At 41.1% G+C, this 23,228-nt stretch overlaps 1 protein-coding gene across 1 annotated transcript; it reads left to right on the top strand.

Annotated features, from left to right (window-relative positions):
- Positions 1-990: 990 nt before the first annotated feature.
- Positions 991-12,916, top strand: LOC306763418 (beta-1,3-galactosyltransferase 2-like; the record flags this gene model as incomplete). Its single annotated transcript, XM_079250210.1, has 4 exons — positions 991-1,034; positions 1,097-1,163; positions 8,813-9,073; positions 12,317-12,916. The coding sequence occupies 4 exons, from the start codon at positions 991-993 to the stop codon at positions 12,914-12,916; spliced, it is 972 nt and encodes a 323-aa protein (XP_079106336.1).
- Positions 12,917-23,228: the final 10,312 nt, after the last annotated feature.

The following is a 23,228-nucleotide window of genomic DNA, read 5'->3' as shown; positions in this document are numbered from 1 at the left end:
TGACATTTTTCTGAATAAATCATTTTTTCTGACCAGTAGTTTGCCATAATCTTTTGGTGTTACCTTTCACTTGTTCAATTAGATTCAGGAAAAAACTTGCTTTAGTCTTTCTTAGTAGCGCTGTAACCTCATTCCTGAGTTCCTTACAGTCTGTCAGTCGTTTTCAGAGATTTTTTAAAAGCTCCATCCTGAGAATTCATAGCATTTATTAAAGATGTGGTGTTTTGGTTTTTTTAAGTGCTTCTTTAGATTATTTAGATAGTAGATTACTAAAAGTTTCTATAATATCTTTGCTTTGCTGATTGGTAGTTATTACCACAAACAATTTGATTCCAGGTAATTTGTTGTATTTCATGATGAAACAATCTCACGTCCTTCTTTGGGATGCATGAAATCTTAGAATCTCTATTTGAGTTTTTATCCCTCACCTTCGACAGTTTCCTAACTATCAAGGTCAGGTTGTGGTCCGATAAACCAGTTATTAAGTTAAAGATTTTAGTAATTTGCTCTTTTTAACTTGTAAATATCAGATCTGTTAATATTTGGGTGGATTTTGTTATACAAGTTGAATTCTTATTCAACTGTATCACTTAGAATTTAGTAGCTATTTACTTTAGTTTTTTGTTTTTTTTCACCTTTTTCAATCCAGTTGATATTAAAATCTTCCAACAGAATATTTTCCTTATTGTTACATTTTTTAAGCGTCTCTGTGAGATTGGCGTTAAGGAGCCGATGAGCAGGTGGAGCTGATAAACAGGCTGGTGAGCGTATGTTTCAGTAAGTCCTCACAGCAACATGAAGTTTCTGCTCATTTCAGGAAAAGAAATGCATGTTGACACATGAGACGTCTCACATTAGTGAGTTATCGTTTGCTTTAGTGCCTGCAGAAAAACAATCCTGTGGGTTGCAGAGCCTATTGGACACTTACCCTCAGCACCGCAGCACAGAGAGAAATGGATGCACCTTATGTGCAAAACAAAAGTACTAAAGATGCCTTCTCGTCTTTCTGCAGTGAAAAGACTCCATGGACCAAAGTGAGGCGCTGCTTATTTTTCTCCATGCTGCTCCTTGTGATTGGGACTCTAATCTTCTTCAGTTCAAGCTCGCTGGTGTCCTGGCCGGCACGCTGGGCGTCCAGTTCATTGCTGAACCAGTCTGAGAGTGTAAGTTTATTTACTGCTCTTCGTCACCTGAAAGGGCAATTTGGACGATTCGAACCAGATCTCAGATGCTGAGTCACCAAAAACACATTTCTGCTGACGTCATGTTCAGAATGTTATCAATTCTTGCTGTTGTCGTCAGAAAATGCTTTATTATTATTCTCAGAAATGGTTCATAGAAATACTTTATAATGTGAATTTGTGGTACAGAGTTTAATTAAAAAGGGCGTGTTAGGAAAATAAATCACTTTAAAAGGTTATTATACTGAGTCTTAATAATATGCAGGTCCAGGAGGGTCTGTGAAGGCAAGTTTATTTGTTTAGCATCTTTCATGTCCAAGACAATCCAAAGTGCTTCACATGAAGAAGCTATCCAGCATTTTGATGAATACTCAACTAGAAGTAAAAATGTAGGTTGCTAAATACAATTTCTAATTCAACAACCAATAAATCAAATTGCAGAATGTTTTGTGATTACACGTTTTAAATGGAAATATCCAAAAGGGACTTCATAAAGAAGTCATTTATTAATAAATACTGTGATTTGTACTGTATTGGTAGCTGTAAGTGTGTTATTGGCTGTGCTTAGGTTAGCTGTGAGCTTTCCTTTTCCTGCAAGAGGTGACCTGCCTGCTCCAAACAGCTCTAGTTTAGGGGGTTAGAGGGTTGCATATATTTATTAACTTTTCCTCCATGGAAAATACATTTTTAATGGGTATATATGGTATTTATACTGGCTAATATAATTATAATAATATGGCTACAGTATATCAATAAATGAGCTGCTCTCCTCATGCTGTTCGATGTCGGACAGTCCACGTGCGTGACTGAACAGTCGCTGACACGTTGTAGAATTTGCCTTGTAAACATCTTTAGTGACGCTGCAGCCGCGCCTCTTTATGCCTGTTTTACAAACGCTTTTTATTTTGAGCAGGTAAAGTACCAGGTAGGGTACAGTAGACATTTTTAAAAGGCGCAGGTCTTCTGAGGAGTGTGCATGAGTCATGTCCGTCTCTAGGCAACCGTGGCTGTCCATCACGCAGGCGCAGAGGGGAGGAGGCTGGACCTGCAGATTCTGCACGGAAAGAACGTTTTTGCTGACCGCTGTGTTTTCTGTGTTTTATTTAGTTAATTATTTTTAGATTGCGTGTTGATGTGACTGACATGTGTAGCTGCTGGAAAGTTGTGAAAATACAGAACAAAGTGCGTCCCATACTGTTTCAATCCGGGACACAATATTTGTCTGTCAATTAAAGGACGATTCTGTATTTTACGGGACGGGTTGAATCATCCTAGTTGTACACTTCCTCAGGAAGTACAGGAACATCCGCTCCTCTGTCCATCTTGATCAAGCAGTCCAGGTTGTTTAGTTTGACTGTAGTAATCCAAGCATCATCTGACTTATCTGAAGCCACTGAGCCTGAAAGATGCAACTTCATTCTCACTGACATTGTCATCACCTGCAGCCTGGACTTCTTTCTGTGTTCCTGATCTGCAAACTCGCACCTACTGTCCTTTTTTTTTGCAGTAGTTGCAAAACACATCTCTGGCTGGGCAGATGTGTTTGCTGAGCGGGTGTTTTACCACATCTGCTGCATGTTTGTTTGTGTTTCTCTCTTCGGCCTGTTTCATTGTCTTTGCTGGTTTGTCAGATGTTTTTGTGAAAGTTTTGCGGGGTCGTTATTGCTTGACGTTGTTTATAAGAACATCCTGTTATTTCTGAACAAGCTCACTTTGGCAGATTTTCATAACCGAGAGCTGTTTTTCACTTATTCTGACCACAAGTCTTTCTCTGATCTGCTCATCTCTGTTCAGCGCACCGTATCCGCAGTGCTCTGCTAGCACCTAAAATGATGCAATAAAGTTTTCCGCTGTCTCTCCAGCTTCTTGTTGCCCTTCGTTAAACTTTGCGCATTCAAAAATTACGTTTCTTCTTACAACAAAATGTGCCTCTAACGTATATATATCATTGTGTTATAATGGCTCTCCTCCTCCTCTGTCAGGTTTAATGAAGTAGGCATGCCTCTTCGCCCATCGTATAGATCAATGTGACCATTTCAGCTCTTCTGGGTTTTTGAAGTAGAACTTTGCGACTTGAAATGACATTGGCGCTGCTGTGGCTGCTGACATGCTTTTCCGCCGTTGATGCTAATTGTAGCAGCTAAATCATTACCTCCAGTTAACTCCAGTGTTGTTAGATCATGTGTGAAAAACAAGCAACCAGGTGGATAAAAACAAGTCCAAAAAAAACAACCTGACCCCTCAGAAAAAACAATGGTTACACTAACATATATATATATATATATATACACATATATATATATATATATATATATATATATATATATATATATATATATATATATATGGGATTTAATTAATTTATTACAGAGAGATTTATATGGAAAACGCTACAGTATCATTTACAATTATGTCCATGAATTATTGTAAAGAATCTACGATTACGCATTTCTGTTCATAAAATGTAGAATCTTCATAAATTTTCAAAAGGCCTGATTTCATTTGAGAGTTAACTGTGATTACATCCACCCCCGCAAACATGGTGGAATTAGAGCTCAGAAATAGAGTTTCTGTGTGCCAGGAGAATTTAACTGGTTTGCTCCCAATTTTATAAAAATCAAAGTTGTATTCAGTTGTGCTCAGAAATTTACATACCCTTACAGAACTAATTATTTCTTGGCCATTTTTTTACAGAATAGGAATAATAACATGTTGCTGATGAGGCTCTTTATTTTCTCTGATGGTAAAGCTGATCATTCTTTGTGGTGGCTTCACCCAAGCACCCGAGTTTCTGTGTTGACTCTCTATTCATATATATATATACATATATATATATATATATATATATATATATATATATATATATATATATACATTTGTATATAATTTGTTAACTGTGTTTACATCCAAGTTGTATTCAGTTGTGCTCACAAATTATATACAAATGTATATATATATATATATATATATATATATATATATATATGTATATATATATATATGAATAGAGAGTCAACACAGAAACTCGGGTGCTTGGGTGAAGCCACCACAAAGAATGATCAGCTTTACCATCAGAGAAAATAAAGAGCCTCATCAGCAACATGTTATTATTCCTATTCTGTAAAAAAATGGCCAAGAAATAATTAGTTCTGTAAGGGTATGTAAATTTCTGAGCACAACTGAATACAACTTTGATTTTTATAAAATTGGGAGCAAACCAGTTAAATTCTCCTGGCACACAGAAACTCTATTTCTGAGCTCTAATTCCACCATGTTTGCGGGGGTGGATGTAATCACAGTTAACTCTCAAATGAAATCAGGCCTTTTGAGAATTTATGAAGATTCTACATTTTATGAACAGAAATGCGTAATCGTAGATTCTTTACAATAATTCATGGACATAATTGTAAATGATACTGTAGCGTTTTCCATATAAATCTCTCTGTAATAAATTAATTAAATCATATTAATTGACCTTTACATCTTAAACACAAACAAGCATAAGGCAAAACATAACCAGAAGAGTGAAGCAGCAACATGCGTGAACATCGTTTCATCTCTTCGTTTCACTTGTTAGGAATCAGTTAAACCACTAACGTGCAGCAAAAGCAGACTTTCTCTGTTAAAATGGGCCTGATGTCACCTGTTACATCGGTTTTGTGGCGAGAGGAACAGCAGCAGATTGGAGACGCTGATCAACACGACTTTAACAGGCTGCACACTCCCGCGGCCGTTGAATCAACGTGTGTCAGACAGTGGTGTGGTACAACACCAGTTTGGGCCAGCATGGTTACCAAGGAAATGGGGTTTTAGACAGATCTAAAACCCCATTAGAAATAGATAAACTAATGTGTGATGCTTTTCACATAATGTGAATAAGGGACAAAGATTGAAGAATGGTTCATACAGGGAATAAAACAAGCTCAAATTAGCAACCAGTGTTTTGAAAAAAAAACAAGCCCAAAAAACCACAACCGCAATGATATTTACAAATGACTTTACAAAAAAACAAGCCCAAAGTCGCTTATAATAAGCGGACCTGGCAACACTGGTTAACTCCACTCTTAACGCTGTTAAAGCGAGTTCTCTCCGGTCAGTCCAGGGGATTTCTTCTTTAGCACGCTCCCCAGGACAACTTCTGACATCATGTATTGGTAGCTAGATGACAGCGAGCTGTTAGCTAGATGTTAGCTAGCTGTTAGCTAATCAAATCGGAGATGCATGGCAGAGTGCGGCTGTCTAACCAATGAGATCTGGTCACATTTGAGGTGCAACTTTGATTGGTTTAACTTGGATTTCACTGCCCTAAACAGTCTCACAAAAGCTAAACGGGGGGGGGGGGGGGGGGGGGTTTAATTATGAAGAAATTTTATTTACAAATAGATTTTCTTTTTTTTTTCTTTTCAAAATAGAATCTGAAAATAAATGTACATGTTATGGCAGTTGCTTAGGCCATGCTTTATCCCACAGCGCCCTCTACAGGGTTGGGGAAGCAACACCGGAAGAGAGTTGGAAAATAAATAAATGGCTGCCAGCATTTCAACACGGAACCATCTCAGTCCCGTTTATTCCACAAAGTCCACATCTAGCAGCTCGGTAACAACTAGCTCACAGCTAGCTGTCAACTCGCCAACAGTTCACTATGATCTAGCTAACAGCTCGCTAACAACTAGCTAAAAGCTTACTAACAACTAGCTAACAGCTCGCTAACATCTAGCTAACAGCTCGCTGTCATCTAGCCCTGTGTTTTTCAAGCTTTTTTGAGCCAAGGCACACTTTCTTTCACTAAAAAATCACAAGGCATACAACAAACCAAAAAAAAGAAAAAAGAAAAGTCCATATTATTGATATAAAGTCTGTTTGCAAAGCCTCTTGAATAGAAATCAGATAAACACAAGAAGATTAAATTGTATTATCCTTCACTGGGGCCTGTTTGGATGAACACACAGTTGCTTTTTAGACCAATTAGGTGAAATTGGGTCATTTCTCAGGGCAGACCTGTTAATCTCGCGGCACACTAGTGGTTAAAAAACACTGATCTAGCAAACAGCTCCCTATGATCTAGCTAATAGCTTGCTAACAGCAGGCTGTCAGTCTGACAACTTTGTCACGCCTTCTGCCACTGGGTGGTCTCTGCAGCAGAGGGTCCATGGCCTCCTTAATCCAGGAGGCTAGTCAAAGACGCCATCAGCCCTGACGAGGGGGACATTCATGTTGTCCCACACATCAGACTTTCTCCTACAAAGACCACTGTTTTCACAGCTTGGTGTAAGTTGTTTGACTCTCATAGAAATGTTACATTTTTCTTTTTGCACCATTTTTCCCTTCAGTCCATGAATAATCCTAACAAGCTCAAGGAAGATGTTTTAAAGGGGACAAGGTCAGCTGTTGGACAGTTTCACCCCACATCTTGTTGCATTGCGATACAGGCAACTTGATGTCGGTAATGTGCTTCAGGGTTTGTTGAATATGCCGTAAGCAGTTAACCTTGCAGAAGAGAAGGTAGGGGGTTTTATTAAATTTGTTTTGTATGTTGTTGTATGCTCTCTGTTATGTTTTAAATGGGGACCCCAGGCAACGTAGCAGCTGTGTTAACACCAGCGAACGAGGACCTGAATAAAGGAACAAAGAGCTTTCTTCATTCCTCTCATGGACGGATTTCTCTCCTGCTGTCTGAGGCAGGGGAAAGGGTTGTACATGAGCATCCCCTGTAGATCCAGCAGGATGTTAAACAACTTCTTTGTCCAAGTGATTAAATTCCAGAACACAACAGGCCCTCTTCCAACCCAATACTCCGTCCTATTCAACAGACCGGAAATTCCCTCCTTCCTTCACACCCGTATTCACAGGACATACAGTGTCACACAGACACACAGGCTACCCATCAAGAACAATCACTTTTATCATGTGTGTTTAAAGTGGAAAAAAGTTTTGATGATTTTTGCCTTTTTTTTTATTGTATTTTTAATCCTTTGTTTCCTTTTCCTGTCAGGAACTGCTGACAAAACCGCTTTTGTTTCCTGCCTTCATACCAACCAAAATGACAAATAATCTTGATTATATTTCAAATACTTGTTTTTTTAAAGGGACCTTGTTGTTGTAAGAGAGGGGCTAGGTGGATCCAAAGAGCGGACACTGTCAGGATACAGAGAGAGGTTTATTTGTTCTTCAACAGATCCCTGTGAATTCTTCCAGCAGAACTGCAGAGACTGGTGGACTGGCGAGCAGCAGGAGGCAGGCAGGCAGGCAAGCAGGGGAACAAGTGAATGAGCAGGCAGGCAGGCAGGCAAAACTGGCAGGCGGTGTCTAGGAACTGGCAGGCTTTCTCTGGCAGGAGGAAAACAGGACAGGTTACAAACCGAAGGTAGGTACAAACAGCGTAAGCTGAGGCCGAGAGCTGTTTACCGCAGGGCAATCAACAATCTGGCGCTGGATAGCAGGCAGAGCTGGTCTAAAATAGGTTGTGTGATGATTGCTGGGATGTGAATCAGGTGTGCCTCCAGTTCCCAGCCGACCACGCCCACCAGGGAACAGGAATCACCACACTTGTGTTAGAATTACTCCCACCTAATGGTAAAATTATGTATTACATTCAGACATATTCTGCATTGTAGCGCCTCACCCTTTCAAACATCCTTTGCAGTAATGGTAGCTGCTGTGAAACCTCGTCATCTAGTACTTTATGAAGTGTTCGCTCAGGGGAGGAGGTTTAAACGGCGGCTTTCAGTGGCGGTAAATCCAAATAAAAAGCCAGTGGGAAGCCTTTATAAGCTGCATTTACCACGACTTTGAAAGCATGTAAACATCCAGTTCTGTTGCAACGAGGCTGCTGTGTTTTAGCAGGATCTACTATTATGCTGCCGATGCAAACGAGCAGCAACACTGTCTAACAAAACCCAATGAAAACAGTTAGCTTTAGGCTAACTAGGCAGTACAGTTGACTTACTGTCGAGGAATGGTCCGTTTTAAAATCCTTGTTAAGCTCCTTCCACCTGGGGAAGGCTAGCTCGATGTTGATCCTACTCATGTGGACGTTCCAGTCATCATGTCTTAAGTTCCTGTTTCGTGGCGATGGTGAAAACGGCTCCTGCGTTTTTGTAAATGACAACTGAACAGATTGGTGTCCAGGTGTTAAGCTTGTCTCATTGGTTTTCTCTTCCAGCGTATCAACCACTGTGCACTGCCATGCAGGGAAAATGCGTCTTTAGTCTGCATTAGTGCTGTTTGTCCCTTACCGACGGCTGTAGTTTCAAGATGGCAGACTGTCATGGCAATTCCCTACTGGCTTACCTTTCATATGTAAAATTCTTTGCTTATGAGAATGTGTCAGATTATTAGCAGAGATCGTAAAACACACAAAGAAGGGCAGACATGGAGTCTGGCCAGTAAACAGAGAATGTCATACAATGTCCCTTTAAAAACTAAAGCCTTGATTTTATAAATGACCACATCTATGCTCTTTATTTGGCATACAAAATGTTCTTTGTGCTACTCCATGAAGTGAGAACCACATTATGGGCTTCACATCAGTCATGAAAGCTCAGAAGTCATCCCATTCACTTCATTAAGATCAATCTTTAGCATCAACAATGTGCGATATTAAAAACCCTCTATTCTCTCTGTGCTTGCAGATTTTACCATCCTCCCATATCCAATATTTTGTGGAATACCCACACAAATATCGTTTCACACTGGACAGACCAAACAGATGTCGCCAGGAAAGCCCATTCTTGGTTCTTGTGATTCCCGTCCCACCACAAGACAGAAAGGCCCGTGATATAATCCGTAGTACGTGGGGGAACCAAAGCCTCGTACTGGGTCAAGTGGTCAGCCACTTCTTCCTGCTGGGACTGTCCAGGATAGACGATGGGACAGGAGGTCCTGAGGAAAAGGTGAGGCTGTTTCTTCAAACTGAATAGATTTTTATTGAGAAATCCTGCTTACAGACCAAAATCTTGTGTTTTATGGTAAATTTCACAATCACAATATAACATCTACGGCAAGTTTATGAAAAATGTTGATAAAGTATTTCCATGTATGTCCAAAAAGTCAATTAACTCTTTCACACCAATTCTGTTTGATTATGGGCTTCCTGTTAATGGTTATCACTCTATTATATTGTGGAAGCACAGGGAGAAAAGTTGTGGAGAAAAAAAAGAGCTTTTAACACATTAATTTATGGTACCAGTGATTCAAAATCTAATGTTCTTCTATTTAATCATACATAATCTTTTTACCAATTGTCTTTTTTATTGTTGATGAATTTTGCTCTTCCACAAAAAATGTGAATAAATGAATAAATAAAATTAGCCTTTCTTATTTTGGCATCTGAAATGTATAGTATGTAGCTAACACTGATCTAGTTGCCCCCTATTGGCAAAGACAACTCATTACAATGGTCCAGACCACTGATGTAGTCGCCCCTTAGTGGCAGTGATCACTGATCTAGTTGCCCCTATTGGCAAGGACCACTCATCACAATGGTCCGGATCATGGTCTGGACCAGACCACTATTTTCGCAACAACCCCCTCTCGAGAGTTGAGCAAAGTCTGTCATCTCTTTTAGAGTCAACGTAGTGCCGCAAGCCATGTAGAACAGTGAGTTTCGTGCTTGTTGGTGCAAAACACTTGTTCAGCTTAACTCTAAAATCTTCTTTTCTGAACATCTTATTTACTGAGGTTTATTTGGGGAATGCTGACAGCCAGTTTAATGTTTAATTCCCACAAGCTGCTTCTAACAAGCACAGCTGGAATAGGTTGGAAATAAAATGGGAAAAGCAGTCACGAGGGTCTAGCCACAGGTCTGCAGGAAGCCGTCTTTCATGGAAGGCAACGTACACTGGTTTTACTTCTCAGTTTGCCTTTTAAAACCAGTTCATTGGTAGAATGAACTCTCAGAATAGTTTACATTTGAAGACAAATCCTCAGAATTTTCAAACCTATGGCAGCAAAACGGAGCTTTGGACAGCGGACACAAGAAAGCAGCGCATTGATAAGGTGTAGAAAGAAACATGGTTCCACCAACGTGGCGAGGCCTAGCGAGATGGTAACCATAGCAACCCCAGGTGTGTGTTCATCATGTGGATTAGTTTAGTTCTAGAAGCCTTTGACTGAAATGAGCGTCTGCAGGTTGGCTGCTGATTGTCCCACCACAATTCTGCTCTGACAGGATGTGGAAGTCATCAGGTTATGAAATCATCTGCGCTGAGCTTCTGTGAGAAATGTGGTGCTGAACTACCGCTTTCAGTTCTTTAACTTATCTCAAACAGATTCTTTTAATTATTGTCTGATTACTGGTTAAAATTATTTCTACTGACTTTGCTATTCACAAAATTGTGTTTTCTCAGAAACATTAAAGCCAATATCTTTTTTTAAGTGTTGGCAACAGTTTTTTTTTTTTAATGTAGAAGAGGAAAATAAAACTTTTCAGTTGTATTTTTTAACTAAAATGCTTCAAAACAAGCCAATTATTGAATTATTAAACTGTAATTCATCCTTTCTTATAAATTCACTTGACAAATGGGCCCCGCCCCACAGTGATCGTTGGATTGCCCGACCTGGTACTATCTCCCAACGCTAAGTTTTTCCTCAATACTACAGTCGTCTGAGGTAACATTTTAGGAATTTTTCAATCTTGTAGCAGCATGTAGTCATGGTGAGGACGACTTGCTGAAGGTCAGACTCACCAGAACTGGACAATAGAAGATGGAGAAACTTTGCTGGTCTGATGAGTCTCCAGTTCAGCTCCACATTCACATGGTAGGATCAGAATCTGCTGGAAACATCATGACAACATGGATCCATCCTGCCGTCAGGATCAAGGTGGGGGATGGAGGGGGTTCTGGTCCCATATTGGGCCTCTTAGTACCAACATGACCTCGTTTAACCACCACAGCCACAGTGAAACAGGGAATTCTCATCATGGATGTGCAGCAACTGTCTGATGCTGTCTTATCAATATGGAGCAAATCTCACCAGTTTTTATTAATTAAATTCTTTGCAGTGTTGGATCCTCATTGGCTTAAATTTTTATTGTTTTCAATGTACCAAGCAGTCACTTGTTGCATTTCTGAATCAGGTTGTTACTTTTATTCTGTCACTTGTCTGTGCCTGAGTAGTTCTGTAAAACTTCCAAATGCATAATGGTGAAATGTTTTAAAGTGTGAGGCAGTGAAACATGTCGAGGAAACACTGTTTGTTTTAAAAAAAACACACATTCAGTGGTCACAAGTGGTCTAAACAAATAAATCCCTCTGCAAACCACAGTTCCCATTGTTTACATTGTATGCAAATATGCTGGACATGCTGAGTAGATAAGGTCAGAGCCCAACAAAGAACAGGGTAAGATTGAGCTTAAATAAGTCTGTAACATATTACCAAGTTTTACTGTTTCAGGTGATACAGGGAAGTACATACTGATGGCAGTGTAAAAACACACACAAAGCACCTGGACAATGGATAACGTCATCCATGAGGTTCAGAGGTTTTTAAAATAATTGTTTTTGATGCAAAAATTTGTTTTTTTGTCTGGATGTGAGGCCAAATCAGAGAAAATATATAGTGGTTATAATCAGATATGAAACGTCTACATGCACTTAGGAAATGTGATTATTAAAAATTTCCTACATTTTTGGTGCATTATTGGATCTGGATTGGATTATATCTGAGGTGGCTGTGTTGTGGACACCAGCCTGCCCTGAACAGGGGGGTTACCATGGTAACACCTTACAGTCCTTGGTGGTATGGCTCCTGATGTGGACAGATCCCCAAGTCATTATGTCTTCACCTTTGTACCAATCAGATGTTTTATCTCCAGTTATGATTTTATATTGATCGGTGGGGTTGCATGTGTTAACTGTGAGGGTGTGTGTGTGAGAGAGTAAGATCTGGCGTGTGTTCTTAAAGAATTTTGCATTGCTGTTGTATGAACATTGGTGTACTCATAGATTTGATGCATATCAGCGATACTGACCCGATATTTTCTTGGTATCAAGTTGTTCTGAATGTTGAAGTTTTCTTCATTGCTACATGAATAGTTGTGGGAAGCATGCAAGGCTTTTATCTGTGTGCATGTGTTTTAGCACAAACACTGTAAAGTGCTGCAGAGTTAAAACCTTTCTCTTGCTTTTCTGCAGGTGTTAAATGAAAGCCTGGAACACCGTGACATTCTCCAGAGTGACTTCCTGGACACCTACCAAAACCTCACTATTAAGACGATGGTAATGTTCGAGTGGCTCAGTACTCGTTGCCCCAACGCCTCCTACGCCATGAAGGTCGACTCGGACATGTTCCTTAACGTGCAAAAACTCGTTGACATGCTTCTGAAAGCCCCCCGACATCTCTACATGACAGGCATGGTGGCGAGGAATTCTCCGGTAATTCGGAACATAAACTCAAAGTGGTGTCTGCCCGAAACAGTCTTTCCCGAGTCTGCTTACCCGCCTTACGCCTTGGGACTAGGCTACGTATTCTCACTGGATTTAACCGAGAGGATACTGGAGGCATCCTGGCACGTCAAAGCTGTTCATATCGAGGATGTGTACGTGGGTTTGTGTATGAGACATTTGGGATTAGCACTGACAGATCCTCCTCATGATGGTTTATTTATGGCTACAGAACCATTGCTAAAATTTCGCTGTTACTGGACCTCTGTCATTACAACAATTCTGCAGAACTCTGATCAGCTTGTGGATGTATGGAGGACATATGAGACTGAAGCACGGAGTGGCTGTTGAACACCTGCTTGTCCCTTTAAGAAAGACAAAAAACAAAAACTGTTGTTGTGAAATCCTGCAGAGCCAATTGCACAGGTAACTGCATTAGATGTTTTTTTCAATATGACTGACTTTTGATGCTGGGACAGTTTGAGTCTTGTGAATTTTGCACCATCCGTCCATCCATTTTCTGCCACTTATCCGTGGTCGGGGTTTAGGGGCAGCAGCCTAAGCAGGGAAAGCCAGACTTTTCTCTCCCCAGACACATTTGCCAACTCTGCAGGGGGCTCCCGAGGCGTTCCCAGGTCAGCCGAGAGGCATAATCCTTCCAGCGTGTCCTGGCACTTCCCCGGGGTCTCCTACTGCAGTACCTGCCTGAAATATCTCACCAGGGAGGTCCAGGAGGCATCCTGGCCAGATACCCGAGCCACCTCAACTGATTCCTCTCGATGCGGAGGAGCAGCGGCTCTACTCTGATGTCCTCCCAGATGACCGAGCTCCTCACCCTATCTCTAAGGGAGAGCCCGGCCACCCTGCGGAGGAAACTCATTTCAGCCGTCTGTGTGTGCGATCTGGTTCTTTCAGTCATGACCCACAGCTCATGACCATAGGTGAGGGTAGGAACATAGATTCGCCTTCTGGCTCAGCTCCTTCTAAACCACAACACACCGGCGCGAAGTCCGCATTACTGCAGACACCGCACCGATCCACCTGTCGGTTTCTTACTTCATCCTTCCCCCCGCTTTTAAATGAGACCCCGAGATATTTAAACTCCTCCACTTGAGGCAAGACTTGACTACCGACTCGGAGAGGACAATCCACCCTATTCCGGCTGAGGACCATGGTCTCAGATTTGGAGGTGCTAAATCTCATACCATCCGCTTCACAGTCAGCTGCAAATCGCTCAAGTGAGAGCTGGAGATCACGACCAGATGAAGCCAACAGGACCACATCATCTGCAAAAGGCAGAGACCCAATCCTGAGGCCACCAAGCCGGATTCCCTCAACACCTCGGCTGCACCTAGAAATTCTGTTCATAAAAGTTATGAACAGAATCGGTGATAAAGGGCAGCTTTGGCGGAGTCCAACCCTCACTGGAAATGACTCAGACTTACTACCAGCAATACGGACCAACACCACACTGCTCCTCCTCGATCTGAGATTTGAATAACCGACGGACTCTCTTCTCCACGACCCCTGAATAGACTTTACCAGGGAGGCTGAGGAGTGTGATTACCTTGTAATTGGAACACACCCTCCGGCCCCATTCTTGAAAAGGTGGACCACCACTCCAGTCTGGCAGTCCAGAGGCCCTGTCCCCAATGTCCACGCAATGCTGCAGAGCTGTGTCAACTAGGACAGCCCCACAGCATCCAGAGACTTAAGGAACTCCGGGCGGATCTCATCCACCCCCGGGGCCTTGCCGCCAAAGAGTTTTTTAACCACCTTAGCGACTTCAGCCCCGGAGATAGGAGAGTCCACCTCTGAGTCCCCCAGCTCTGCCTTCTCTGGTGGACCAGAATCGCCTTAAAGCCGTCTGGAAGTCTTTCTCCACGGCCTCGCCAAACTCCTCCCATGCCCAAGTTTTTGCCTTGGCGACAGCCGAAGCCGCATGCCGCTTAGCCTGTCGGTACCCATCAGCTGCCTCCAGAGTCCCACAGGCCAAGAACGCCTGATAGGACTCCTTCTTCAGCTTCCCTTACTGCTGGTGTCCACCAACGAGTTATGGGATTACTGCCACAACAGGCACCAACGACCTTACGGCCACAGCTCCAGCTGGCTGCCTCAACAATGGAGGTACGGAACACAGGCCACATGGACTCAATGTCCCCCGCCTCAGTCGGGACATTGAGTGTATGGAGATGGGAGTTTAAGCTCACTCTGACAGAGGACTCTGCCAGACATGAATGCCCACACCTGCTCGATGCCTCTCACTGTGAGCAACTCCAAAGTGGAAGAAGTTCCAGACCCCAGGCCATGCATCAAGATGAGTCCAAATATATCTAGCCAGAACCTCCCACCACCTTCCCTGTCAGAGAGGTGATGTTCCACATCCCTAGAGCCAGTTTCTGCAGCCAACAATCAGACCGCCAGGGTCCCCGCCCCTTGCTGCCGCCCAGCTCCCATTGCACCCGACCCCTTCGGCTTCTTCCACAGATGGTGAGCCCACGGGAGGTGGGGCCCATGTTACCCTTTCGGGCTTAGCCCGACTGGGCCCCACTTGCAAAGGCTTGGCCACCAGACGCTCGCTCTCGTGCTCCACCCCAAGGCCTGACTCCAGAGGGGGGCCCCGGTGACCCGCGTCCAGGCAAGGGAACATTTCTGCCAATAGTCGTCATCATCATAGGAGTCTCTGAGCCGCACTTAGTCTGGTCCCTCCCCTAGACACCTGTTTGCCATGGGTGAACCTACCAGGGGCATTAAGGCCCCAACAACATAGCTGCTTGGATCTTCAGGGAGGGGTATTACTTTTTTTTCTGCATCTAATTTTTGCATTTGAATTTAGCATCTGAGCAGAAATATGTTTTTTTCTTGAATGCAAAAATTTTAAAAATGTAAAATGTTTTGGGGGTTTTTTTCCACTTAAATCAGAAACCCGTTCTTGCTTTATTTCTAGTTGCATTGTGTGAATAAAAAAAAAAAACTGTCGCACACAGTTTATTTGTGCACTCCCGATAGACTCCCATGTTAAAAAGACCAACTTCAGAGCAGAAATAAACATGTTCACAGCAGAAATAAACATGTTTACAGCAGGAATAAACACATTTACAGCAGAAATAAACATGTTTACAGCAGGAATAAACACATTTACAGCAGAAATAAACATGTTTACAGCCTGCTCCAAAAAGAACATTTTTTGTTTAATAAGTCACGTTTACCTTCATGACAACTGCGAGAGAAGTGAATAATTTTAACTCCTCCGTTTAGAAGTCATTACGATGCATTCAGTGCAGTCTTTATCTAAAGAGACTTCCTAAAACCTGGACCAGGTGCAGTATCCTGCATTCTAAAATGGCTGCAATTATTTAAATGAAGCCTTAAATTGATGCTTTGGGGGTCCTGATTTCCTGTCACCATTTCTGGGGTATAAGTCAAATCAGTCAAAAACTGCATCATGAAAAGGAAAACATACAAGTCGAACTGGACTGACCCGCCTGCAAAGTCATTCATATTCCTTCCCATGGCGATGTAGTCACACCGTTAACAAACCTCTCACGGTTTCATGCTGAGAATTTCATGCCCAAAGCGTGAACACAGATCGCTCAGAAGCCTGGTTTATTTTTCCATTATGAGGTTACTTGTATGTAACACATTAGTGGTTTAAAATACACTCATTACAGTGTAGAAAAAATCATTTCAACTCAACCTCTTTGTATTTGTGCAGAAACAGGGGAATGCATCATTTGGCTGGCTGACATGGCCATCTACTACCATGGCTCGCCGAGAGTTGCATTCTTCTGCTGCATATTTTGTTTCACTCATGTTTTTCAGCAGTACAGGAGCTGCGTAATGTTGTCACAAGTCTGCAGCGCCCTCTTGTGGCTGTCAGGATATATTTTGAGTGTGTGTATGTGTGAGTATAATATATACAAAATGTGTCGTTAAGAGGAAATGAACCACATGGAAGTTGCACCTTAATGTAAGTAGCAGAATCCGCCAAACTTGAAAGAAATGACCTATAGTCTGTAACTTATGGTGTATAAATCTCCTTCAGTTGAAATGATGAAAACTTTTGTCCGTCAACATGTTTTGTGCACGTGTGAATAAAAAAAAAAAAATCAAATCAGGTTTTGTAGGTTTTTCTGCTCCAACACACTTGACTCAAAACAGTGGGTAGCAGATGCCCCTGCAACCACCTTTCACCTTTACATCTTCATTGGCGTCGGGCTGGTGGGACAGTAGAGCCCAACAAGGACGAGCTGTTACAATGCTGCAAGTCCTTTTCATGGAAACGACTTTTATGTCTACCCTGCCTCATGCTTGTTACATCTTCTGCAAGAAGTGAGAGCAGTTTTCTTGTTCTGAGAGAACGCAGTGACGTCACTTTGTTCTCGCAGATGTAGTCGGGAACATCTCGCGACTTGTTCTCAACGCATTATTTTAGCAGAACTTTATTCTCATGTGGTTCCATGAAATGTGTGATTGTGGACGAGGTGGACGTGGTTAAGGCAGAAAGCTGTCCCTTCTTTATTTATTCAGCATCTGTACATAATATTTATGCCGGGGTGAGTAATTGACCAGAGAGATAACACCAAACTGTTGTGGAGCAGCTTAGCCTCCACGAGCACCTCCGCCAATTAGCTAAACAGCCCCATTTTATATCCCCTGCTGGTGATTGGCCCAAACCATCTTCCATCCAACAGAGGTGCCTCCCACAACATAAAAACACTACATTCTAATACATTCTGAAAAAGACTGTCTAAATGGATTTTATAAATATAAAATCCATTTTATGAATATAAAATCCATTTAAAAACTGCATACCCAAAGATAATAGAAATAGACATAACAAAACTTAAAACCATTTCCTCAATCTGAAATCCAAGTGCCATTAGCCTACACCACACCCATCTGTCTCATTGCCTCTCCCGGAACCTTAATTGAGTGTTCAGGCCCTTGGGGAAACATTTGCCTGAACACCCAAGAGAGGACACCAGCCACATGAGTTAAAGAGGTCATTTTACTATATTCTGCACTTTAAACACAAAATCTGCCATTCAAACATCATCAATCCTTTTCTTTCATAAACATCTGAAAGACAAAGATTGCATACATCAGTAAATATCAATGAACAATATTTATGTGATTCTATAATTATTTACTGTTAAAAAAAAAAAAAAAAAAGTGAATAAAAGTGCAAATATGCTTAAACAACAACTTAACAACTTTTATTAGAAGATTTTATGCAACAGCTTCATTCCATGGAGTATACAACAAGCTTTATCCTTTTCTGCCACTCTCAACTCTGGAATCATAAGCATAGCTGCCTTTTGTTCCAATGTACCAATGCTATTAACTCCATAATGCCGTATTTATTATATCTGATACAGTTCATACGTGTTTGCCCTTTTTTTCATCAGTTTTATAGTAAAAACTTAGTTCCAAATCCTGTTGTGTTCCATCTGACACTTATCTTCTGGACACCAGGACCCAGAAGATACAATCATTTTGACACATTGGTAGTAAAACAGATTTTATGTTATTTATTTGTTTTTACATTGAAGGGCCACATAAAGACTTCTGATTTAAAAATGACTCTTCTCCATGGATTCTCCCAGGTATTAAACAGTTCATGAATTTGCTGTTAAACAGGAGAAGATTTGACAAATTTTGCTCTTTTCGATAATAAATAGTTACACATTACAAAGTGAATGAAGGTTGCAGGCAAATGAAAATCTGTGTAGCATTTAATTGTTCTCTGTAAAATAAAGTTAGATGGAATAGTATGAGAGACTACCTTTGCTCCCAGTGGGACCTGTCGGAACCCAGTCTGCTTTTTCACTGGTCTGGATCTACATTCTTCTACTCTTGTCAAAGGGTTGTGATTCTCTCAGAATATTCAACCATTTGCATTTATTATTTTTGGCTTCATCGTCTCCATCTCCGCTAAACACACTGAAGCCAGCAGTACTTATTCATACCTTTTATGTACACACTGCTCCGATCACTCCAGTCCAGTCCATCTGCCTCATCACAACCCGATGTAAGCCCTTTACCCTGCACAGTTATCTAAAAACATGCTCCTTTTTTCGTCAGTATACTATCAGTCCCCCGGCATCTACTTACTGCCGTCTTGGTAATGGTGAAGCTTTATTGAGTGCAGCTTTATATTCTGCAGTTTTCAGTAAACTTTATGCCAGACTACAAACAGACTTCATGCCTAAACAAGTACGTGAAAGCCACATCCTATAACGGAAACATTGATTACTGCAGCTGCCCTGCACCTCTGACGGGTGCTGTTCTGTCTTTTGCAGTCACACTTCAGCTGTTTCTGAAAGCATGCAAGTAAAGGGAACAGCGTCCTCTGGTGGGCGGCTAGACCGAGAAAGTAAGAAATTCTGAGAGAAATGTTGTGGATGGTCTGTCAAACTCAATCTGGTTGTAATTTAACTTGTAATAAAGCTTAATAAAGACATGAAAAACTCTACATTTGTCAGTATACAGATACTGATCTGTGTCTGTATCTTAAAGCTCCTAGGTAGATGAAGACGTGGTGGAAAAATAGTGCTGTGTCCCAAAAATTTGACACAACCAGGGTCACTTAACTTTTTAATTAACAAGAAATCTTTAATTCCCTCAACTGAAAAAAACCCCAACAGACCAGGGTCCAGTAGAAAACGTGATTCATAATTAAAGCATTTAACATCGAGCAGCAGATGTTTGCAGACACACTTTAGGATTTTAGAAGCTGCATGTGCAGTGGCTTGTGGAAGGATAGTAATATGTTTTGGGATTTCATGCAGTGGATCAACACAAAAAAGTACAAATTGGTGAACTAATAAAAAGAAAAGGAAATTTATGGACATTTAAAAACAAAAACATCTGCTTTTGTGTTGTATCTGCCTTTGTGTTGTAGATTTAAATTCCAATACTGTTGACAATTACCTTCAGAAGTCCCACATTTAGATTCATTAAGTTCACTGGTGTGTGACCCAACCGTGACATGATCAGAGTGTAAATACCTGCTGAAAAAGCCCCACAGTCTGCAACATCATTAAGCAAGCAGTACAACAAGCACCAAGGGGCTCACCAAAAATGCTGTCATGAAAAAAGGGAAGGTGTTGATCAGAAAAGTTTTAAAGAGAGAAAAGTTAAAAGGAAGAAACGATGGTAAAGGTAATTCTTCACTGCAGTAATTGGACATGGTCTTCATTAAAAAGTGGACCATACTGAAGAAAGAAAACAAAAATCATGCTTGGAGTGATGATAATGTTATGTTTTGGGTTGGCACTTGAGGAGAACAAGAGTTTTTCATCAGTATACTATCATCGACCATCATGAGTCACCTGTATTGCTGCACCACTCTGGAGGCATTTTAAAGTATTCTACTCATTTTTTTCCTTGAAAAATATTGACATGTCTGCACATTTCTACAAGCGATTTAGTCACTGTGCTACTAGGCTGCTATGTCATGTGAGGCTGATAACCTGATGTTAGCATCAAGCTGCGTAGCAGATAATCTACTTCTGTGCGAGCATTAGATTACTTTTAAGAAAATGCAGGTGAACCATGTCATATTTAGTTTTCAGTGAGTGTATTTAGTGACCAGACATCATCAAGATTTTCACATTGGAGGTGAAAATAAAAGACACTTCGATAGCCTTATTTCTTAGCAGCGACTAAGCTAGCACTGCCTGATCCAGTTTAATTATTTTAAACAGTAAGCTAGCAAGGCTGTTAGTTGGCTAAAAGTAGCTAAAGCATGAAAATGTGGAGAAATATCCTGTAACAAGGCTCAATGAGAAAGCTTTAAGTAAAAACAAAAGGCTATTTCTGACTTTTAAAGAGGAGGTAAAGTAGCTGCCAGAACTTTTATGGACTGAAATTCTAGACACAGCCACGGTGTTAAGGGGATCCAGTTTTGTGACCTCAGCATTGGGGTCTCAGCCTTTTGCAGATAATGTGGTTGTGTTGTTTTCATCAGGTCATGATCTCCAGCTTTAGCTGGAGCGATTCACAGATGAGCGTTAAGTGGTAGCGATGAGAATCAGCATCTCCGAATAAAAGACCAGTCATCAGCCAGAAAAGAGTTGAGAGAGAGGTCCAACCCCAAGTAGAGGGAGTTCATGTTTCTCAAGTGGCAACCTCCAGTGGTTAAAAGTGAAGCCTATGAGGAAGTGCATAAAACTGCAGTTCCCTCTTCATCCACTAGGGGCTGCAAAACAGCAAATCCCCATAGACTCCCATGCTAAAAAGCGCAACTTCACAGCAGAAATAAACATGTTTATAGCCTGGTACAAAAAACATTTAAGGTTTAATAAGTTAGGTTTACCTTCATGACAACTGTGGGGGGAGTGAATTTTTTCTAACTCGCCCGTTTAAAAGTCATTCTGCAAAATTATGCATATTTTAGGGGCATGTCCTTTTGATTGACAGGTAGCCAATCTCCCGTTTCAAGAAGGAGGAATGTAGAACAACCGGGTTTTTTAGCCGGTTAACACCATGACCTTGCTTTAGCCTGCTTATCTCTCTATGCTGGTTATCTCCTGTTAGCTCTGGATTAGCTCAGTTAGCTCTTAGCTACAGGCAGCTAGGAGTTTGGTCGATGTCAATCATCCACCATGACGCTCACAGCCCCCCTCTCAGCTCTACCTCTGTCCCCATATTTGTATTTTCCAGGCGAGACGACACGCATGCCCCTGCCAAGATGGCGATGGTAGGAACCGCCCACCGAGCTTCAATTCAGCTCTTCAGAAACCTACGGGTGACATCACGGGGGTTCTGCCCCTCTTTTTATATACAGGCTATGGTTAAAACAGATATGTGGTTAGAGGAGAAAATGAAAGGGGTTGGGCAGAGCAAGAGGGAAGGGAATATCTTGATGCACCATTATGTACGTGCTTATGTAGGACTGAGGGGAAAAGAATTAAGGCTGGGTTTGTGGGGGCCTAGTTTTTGTGGTTGCTGCTCGTTGTTCTGCTTGATTATGGTCCACAATAACCATTAGTGATTAATACAGCCATTGTTTAAGAAATAAGCTTCATCTAATCTCCAAAACGTCCTGCTGGACATTACAATATTTTAAAATGTGGCATTTTCTCCCAATGTCAGATTTGTTCAAAAAAGGGAGATAGAAGTGTTTGGAATTTGGTTTGATGGGGATATATTTACAGCAAATGGCCATTTTCTTTTCCCTTTTTTTTCCTTTAAAAGACTATTAAAGGTTACTGGAGTCCACACTGAAATTCCACACCAACCAGCTTACCCTTCGCTAAGGCCGCCCTAGAGCCACCACAGACCAATCGTATGTTAGCAATGGTAACTAAGAGAAATTGGTCTGAAAAACTTTCTCTTCCTGCACAAAATGCCAAAGCCATGTGTGTAGACTAGTGGAGTTTAGGTGTATATTTTGCCTTCCAAAAAACACAACATGACAGATAACATGGCATGCTGAATATGAATGAAACAGTGAGAAAGACCTCACAGCTGAATCCATCAAAGACCAACAAAAAAAACTAGCATGCTTGTTCCAAGGTAAGATGCTAACGCCAGCTAGCACACAGTTGTTAGCCACAAGCAAGAAGATCATTAACTTGAAAGTTACTAGTACTTTAACACTGAGTAAGGTTGTTGTGTACCTCTTGAGACTAAAAGATATATTAGATAAACACTAGTAATTAACGTTGGTACCCAAATATTTAGCAACGAGTTAAAACATAACATACCGACATCTACAGGGAGTTAAACATTGAAGTTAGCCGAAAATTAAACAATGTATTAACTCATCCTGCTATGCAAAAACCTTTTTGTTACTTTATAAGTTTGTTCTATGCATGAACAGTCAACACATGGGGTGGCTAAGTCCTGCAATATGAATATTGAGCCTTCACATCGATTTTAATCTCTTCTTATCAACGTTGCTCTGCCAACATTTGGTGTTAATGTATTTCTCAAAAGCATATTGTAGTTATACCTGTCTACTTTCCCAACTATTCCTCCGGAAATTTTAACTGATTTCCTTTGGAATATCTTTAAAATTGCTGAGAAATACATGTGTTTTGCAGGGAGGGAAATGGTGGAGTAGAAAGCTTGCCAGGCATAGCAACAGTAACCATGGGGGGCGGGACCTAACGAAGGGTCAATTTTCTCTACTATTATTATTATTATCAGCAGTAGTAGTAGTAGTAGTAGTACAGAGTTTAACAACAAAGACTGAGTGTAAGCATCATATTTCTGCTTGCTTCTGGTTTTCCAACAATCCTGAACCAGCTCATCTTATGCTAGATTTTATAACGGACCAGAAGCACAAATAATTTTTCATGAAGATGATACAACCTGGCAAAAACAATCCAAAAATGATTTCAGCTATAAATTTTTTTTGCTACACTACATTTATGTATTGCATAAACACTGTGTGGGTGCTTTTTCTTTGTTTTCTTGCTGTGTTTTGTCATGTTTCAACATGTTTTTTTTATGTAGATAAGTATATGAACTCTATGAAAAAAAGCAGTCAAAGTTAATTTTAAATTGCTGTCATGTGCCAGCTGAAAAAAAGAAAAGGAAAGCCCCTCTCTTTGTATCTCAGGAACTGACAATATCTGACTCTCCATCGTATTCCTCCCTTATGCATGGACGCAAGTCCCCTCAGGAAATGGTCAAGATAAGTGGAATG

The sequence above is a fragment of the Telmatherina bonti genome (assembly GCF_933228915.1).
Source record: "Telmatherina bonti genome assembly, chromosome: 12".
NCBI classification, from domain to species: domain Eukaryota; kingdom Metazoa; phylum Chordata; class Actinopteri; order Atheriniformes; family Telmatherinidae; genus Telmatherina; species Telmatherina bonti.
This window is presented reverse-complemented; position numbering and strand designations above follow the sequence as displayed.